General features: G+C 61.4%; 1 protein-coding gene across 1 annotated transcript in view; it reads right to left on the bottom strand.

Moving 5' to 3' along the window:
• Positions 1-3,068, bottom strand: part of UNCX (UNC homeobox) — a 10,379-nt gene extending 7,311 nt beyond the window's left edge. Inside the window, exons 1-3 of the mRNA XM_046666477.1 lie at positions 2,798-3,068; positions 2,370-2,545; positions 5-303 (exon numbers count right to left, since the gene is read on the bottom strand). Coding sequence (XP_046522433.1) covers positions 5-303; positions 2,370-2,545; positions 2,798-3,068 — 746 coding nt within the window. The remainder of the gene's footprint in view (positions 1-4; positions 304-2,369; positions 2,546-2,797) is intronic.
• Positions 3,069-5,759: the final 2,691 nt, after the last annotated feature.

Here is a 5,759-nt window from a genome sequence, read left to right as displayed (position 1 = left end):
CGGCGGCGGCTCGGGCGGCTCCGGGGACAGGCCGCCGCCGCCGCTGTCGCTGTCGGAGCTGGGTGCGCTGTGCAGGGACAGGCCGCCGGGCGAGTGCAAGTGGCGGCTCTGGCTCTTGAGCAGCTTCTTCTCGTGCTTGCGCTTCTTCTTTTCCATCTTCTCCAGTTCCTTGCGCGCGATCTCCTCCGGGTCCATGGGCTCGCCACTGCACGTGGTCGGGTGTGAGTTGTGCGCCGGCCGCCCCGGGCCCTTCTTCGTGTTTTCCTTCTTCCTCCACTTAGCCCGGCGGTTTTGGAACCAGACCTAGAGCAGCCGGATAGGGGAAAGGAGGGCACAGTCAGGCGGCGGGTTTGCCGCTGGCCAGCTGTGGGGACTCCCCGCTCCCCCCAGACAGGCCTGCACGACCTCGGCTCCGGCCAGGGGGCGGGAGCCAAGCCACGCGGCCGGGCCGGCCCTGAGCTGGGTTTCGGCACTCAGGCTGCAGGTTCCAAAGAGCATCTTTTCCACCCAGAAAGAGGTCGATGGGGCCTCTCGGCAGCTTCCGGCTCCGGCTTCTCACCTCGGGGGAACTGGGAGCTGCCCCTTCGCTGGGCAGGGCCGGTCTGGCTCCTGCCCGAAGGCGACGGGTTCCTGGTCGGCAGGCAAAGAGCAAGGCCCCTTCTTGCCCCTCCTGGCTTCTCACAGCTCGTGTTCTAAGCAGCCCGCCTGGCCTGGCGCTGACCGTCTGGCCCGAGGACCACAGGCAGCTGTGCTGAGCTGCCCTCCACACCTGTCTTCGGCCCCAGAGGGAGACTGAGTCAAAGCCCAAATTCTGGGATTTCCCATGAAGGGAAATCTCGATGCTGCTGCTTCTAGAAGGGCCTAGGAAGCCAAACTTAGGGGCAAGGGGGCTTCAGCAGCCTGCCCTCCCCACTCCCCCACCCCCCCCCCCCCGGAAAACACATTCACACACATCCTTCTTTCTGGAAGCTTCAGGCAAGGGCGCCAACGCTGCACTCTCAAACCAGTTGTGCGTGGCCTGGGTTGGGGAGGCAGGCAGGGAATCAAGAGGCCAGCTGCCCGCCTTCTGGGGAAGAGGCCTGGGCCGGTCTTGCCTCCTCCCCTCTCTCTGCAGGCCTGGCCCTGAGGAGCCTCACAGGGCTCTCGCTCCACTCTCCGACAGAGTCAGTCGAATCTCGTCCAAACCCCAGGCATAGTACCCTCCCCAGGAGATCTCCATCATTCGAATTCTTTGTTGAGGCCACAGAGAGACCCGGCACAATCATGGGCCTGGCCTGGTCACAGGCAGCCTTGTTCGTACCAAGGTGCCCTATAAAGCTGCAACGTCCCCAAGGCTGTAACCGTCCATCCCTGTCGTCCCCCCCCCAACTTTTAAAAAATATTTCTTTTATGGGTGCAAATTTCAGGCTGCCTTCTCACCAAGAAAACGACTCATTGCCATATTAAGGGGGAAACGAAGAGGTCTTGACTTCACTTAAGACACTTAGAACAAATTGGATAAAAGGATTTGCACACAGAAGAGGTCAAGAGGGGAGGCCCAGCACAGGGCGAGAACACCTTTTCAGACAAAGATACCGGCGCTGAGCAGGCGTCCTGCCAGCCTCGGCCTCAAAGCCCCGAGCCCACAGCTGCGGCGGCACCGCTCACCACCCCACGCACCGAAAAACACCTCTGTACTTAGTGGAACACCACATTATGCACGATTCATCTTGAATTTTTAATCCACCAAAATGATGCTGTATTTTTAAAAGGAATACCGCCGGTAGTCTCCGAAGGAAAATCAAATTATGGGGGAAAAAGAAAAAGAAATAACCGGGGGTATTAAAGATTCAGACACCTTTTTTTTCCCCTCAATGTGTTAATTGTTTCTAAGTTTCCGCCTCCCCTTCCTCAGCTGCTCCCTCCTCCAAAGCGATGAATAAATACATGTTTCCATCTGAATATTTTAGAGGCGAAAGGTAAACAAACAAACGCGTTGGCTCCAGGCTGGTGAGCCCGAGGCCCCGCGAGGGCGCCGAGGCGCGGGGTCTGCCCTCGCCAAGTCCGCGCGGCTGGCTCCTCGTCGCCGCCTCTCCCGCCCAAGCCTCCCCGAGACCCCATTTCGCACGGTCGCCGGGACCCCACCACGCAGCTCCCCGGTTCGGACGCAGCTGCGGTTCTCCAGCCGCCTCGGGTTTCCGGGGTTCCGACCTCCCTCTCCGAGAGGCGCCGAGCCCCGGAACAGCCCCCGCCCCCGCAACCTTCCGGCAGCGCGCGCGCGGCGGGCTTGGAACCGAGGACGCGGTCTCCCACCCAGAACAAAGGCGGGGCCGGCGCCGGGCAGGCCCGGGGGCGGACGCTGGCTCCCGGCAGCGGCGGCAGCTCCTTACCTGGACTCGGGACTCGACCAGGTCCAGGCGCAGCGCCAGCGCCTCGCGCATGAACACGTCGGGATAGTGGCTCTCGTTGAACGCCTTCTCCAGCTCCTCCAGCTGCCAGCCGGTGAAGTTGGTGCGGGTGCGCCGCCGCTTGCAGCCCGGGCTCTCCTTGTCTGGGTCCCCCGAGTCTGCGGGCATGCACGGGGACGCCGCGCGGCTCAGCCACGCGCCCAGGCCAGATCCGTCCCCTTCTGCTACCTGCCGGCCACCCCTGAGTTCGGGGGCCACCGAGAGGGCGGGCGCGCGCCCCGTGCCGGGCGGAGGGCGGGGACCGAGGAGCGCCCCGGGGCCTCGGTAGCCGGCGACCGACCTCCTCCGCCGGACAAGGGTCCCCTGCTCCCCACCCCCCCCACCGCCTCCTTCCCGCCCGCCGCGCCTACCTGACAGCTTGAAGGGCTGGCTGTCGCCGCCTACCCCGCAGGCGGCCGGCAGCAGCGGCGTAGGGTTGACCACCGAGGCGGCGGCGGCGGCGCACGAGCCGCTGAGCAGCCCGTCGATGGAGAAGGGCACCGCGGCGGCGGCCGACTGCAGCTGGTGGCCCGCCAGCTCGTACACGTGGTGGTGGCCCAGCGGGTAGGGGAAGCCCACCACGCCGCCCAGCGAGCCCCCGAACTGGGCATGCGGGTGCTCCAGGAGGCGGCCGTCCATCATCTCGCGCGGGGGGCCGGCGGGGCGCGGGGGCGCGGGCCGGGGCCGGGGCGGGCCAGCGGCGGGAGGCGCGGATGGCGGCGGCGGCGGCGGCGGAGACAGGGACCCGGAGCCCTACACATGCTTCGCCCGCACTCCGGCGCTTTACTTTATCAACATCAAGCTCCCGATAATTAGCCGCGGCCGGGGGAATTTGGGACCAATAAGAAGCGCTAATCGGCTCTGACGTCAGAGGCGTGCTGGGTGCAAGAAAACGTTTTCCATATCGATTGCTAATTATACCTGACATGCACCTCAATAAACAGTATCAGGAACTGTCACAACAAGACGGGGAGGGGGGGCGGCAGGGAGGGAGGGGCGCGGCCGGGCGCTGGGCGGGCGCGGCCCCGGGCAAGGGCCCCTGGCGAGCCCCCCACTTCAATCCCGACTGGCCAAGCCCGCGCCTCCCCCCACCCCCGCCGGCTCCCCGCCCCTCCGCAAATCACTAATAGATTTCCCTTTAAAACATTCACCGGCGTGTTGTGGGGATTTTTCACCAGAAATGCTGTACTCTCTGAACCTTTAAAGTGATGTTGCTCCAATTACAGAGAGACATTGAGCGGCAAATAGACTGATCCAATAATAGGAGATTCATCATCCGCTCTTTCCGAAACTGTCACATTGAATTTAAAACTACAAGGGCTTCTCATCTCCCCGGCTCCAGGCGGCGGGGGAGAGGAGGAGGAGAGAGAGGAGCAGGAGGGAGCAGAGGGAGGAGGGTAATTCTAAAAGAGAATAACTCCTACAGAATGCAGCGCCCCGTCCGTAAAAAGGCATCACCGGTGCCCTCTCTGATTGATTGGCAGCTGCCCGGTCTATAAAGACAGAGGTGGGGGGTGGCTCTGGAGGCACCCTGACCCCCCCCCACCAACCTTACCGCTACCCCAAAAAACCAGGTCTGGGGCAGGGGAGAGAGGAGTGCAAGTAGGAAGGAAGAAGTAACTTTGGGGTGGCAGCCAGTCCGGCCCTCCACGCACACAGCTACAAAATAAATCCATCTGCCTTGACTCGGCCTCTGAAGAATAGGGCCGCGGTACCCAACCCATTTATTATAATTTAATTATGTTCTCAGGAAAGTGTCACCCCCTTCTCCGCTATAAAATATTGATTGACTCAAAGCTAAATCATTAAAGGACATATTCTTAAATAAGCAGCAAATTAGGACTGTGGGCAGAAGGGAAAGAAATCATTATATATATATAATATCCTTTGTAAAAAAAAAAAAAAAGTTTTGTCAATGGGGAAGTTGCGTTCTGCTGCGGCCCCAGGAGCATGGACACGGTCCTGCACCGGTGGCCCGAGGCAGGGAGGAAGCGAGCTGCTGGGCCTCGCTCTGGCCCAGTCCTGGGAGCAGGGCTGCCCGCAGCCTCCCACCCGGGGCAAAGCGACAGACAGGCTGGCCTTTGGTGTAAGTGGCTTGGGCCAGGCCGCCAAGCCCGGAGCCGGAGCAAGGGGAAGGGCAGAGGGGACTGGGCGCGCCTGTGCGTCCGTCGCTGTCCGAGTGTGTGGGTGCCGGGGAGGGGCGCGCATAACCCCTCCGGCCGGCAGGAGCGGGAAGGCTGGAGCGGGTGGCCAGGCCGGGCAACCCGCACCCCACCCACCGCGTGCACCGCCTTCCGCCCGGACCTGCCTGGTGGCCGGAGCGCCGGACCCACAGCCGGGCTAGGTCCTAGTTGAATGCGCCCTGGCTGCCCCTACTGCGATTTAATTACCCTCCTCTCTGTCTCTCGGCTCGAGAGGAGGGAAAAGTGCAGAGGCTGGGGCACAGGCCCGACAGCTCGTGGGGACGGAGAGGAGGCCTGGAATTTGGGACCTAGGAAAACGCTGCAAGTATTCATTCCAGGGTCAGGGGCCAAGAGCACTACTTTTCGCCATAATTTAATTTCTTTCTCTATAGATACTAAATGTAAACTCTGTCCATCCGACTCGATTTTGCCCGTGGCCATAAGCGCTTCGTTCTCTGCCGACTTCGGGAGGTGGAATGTGCGCGCGCGTGTTTCTGAATAAAGAGCTGGAATCATTTCGGCCCGAGGGGAGGGCCGGGGAGGGGCGGGCGCCGGCCGCGCTCCCTCGCACATCTCTCTTTATTATAATGAATTAATTCGACTTTATTTATCCCATTTTCTGGAGCTGACAGAATGTTAATTTGAGTTGAAATTTCGCTCGCCTCTCACTCTCTGACCCCTGGCCTTCAGATTGGCGTGTTGTAATAACCTGAATCTTTCAACAGAGGCCCTGATAATTGTTACCTTATTAGCATGCAAATTGTTTAATTAATATTATTATGAAGAAGCATACAATCCGTCCGTCACTTGACCTCAAGAGCGAGCCCGCGCCGCAGCCGGCTCCGCGCATCTCAATGCGCCCATTTCAATCGCCCCGTGGTTTTCATGTTGCCCGGCCCGCTCGCGCTCCGAAAATCTCCTCGAGGGTTTGAGAGGGGCCTTTAATGATGGTGGGGGCGGCCGGGGCGACCCCCGCCCGGCTGGAGAGCTCTTCAGAGGCCCTCGGCGGCGGCGGCGCGGCGGGGAGTCGCTCGGCTTCTGCTCTCACGCACCCCCCCAGCCCATTTTGAACATCAAAATTTCATAATTGCCTCCTTGTCCATTGCCGCTCCTGGAGCGGTCGCTTTAACGGGCTCCTCGCGCCCCTCCC

This window comes from Equus quagga, chromosome 7, assembly GCF_021613505.1.
Source record: "Equus quagga isolate Etosha38 chromosome 7, UCLA_HA_Equagga_1.0, whole genome shotgun sequence".
Classification (NCBI taxonomy): domain Eukaryota; kingdom Metazoa; phylum Chordata; class Mammalia; order Perissodactyla; family Equidae; genus Equus; species Equus quagga.
This window is presented reverse-complemented; position numbering and strand designations above follow the sequence as displayed.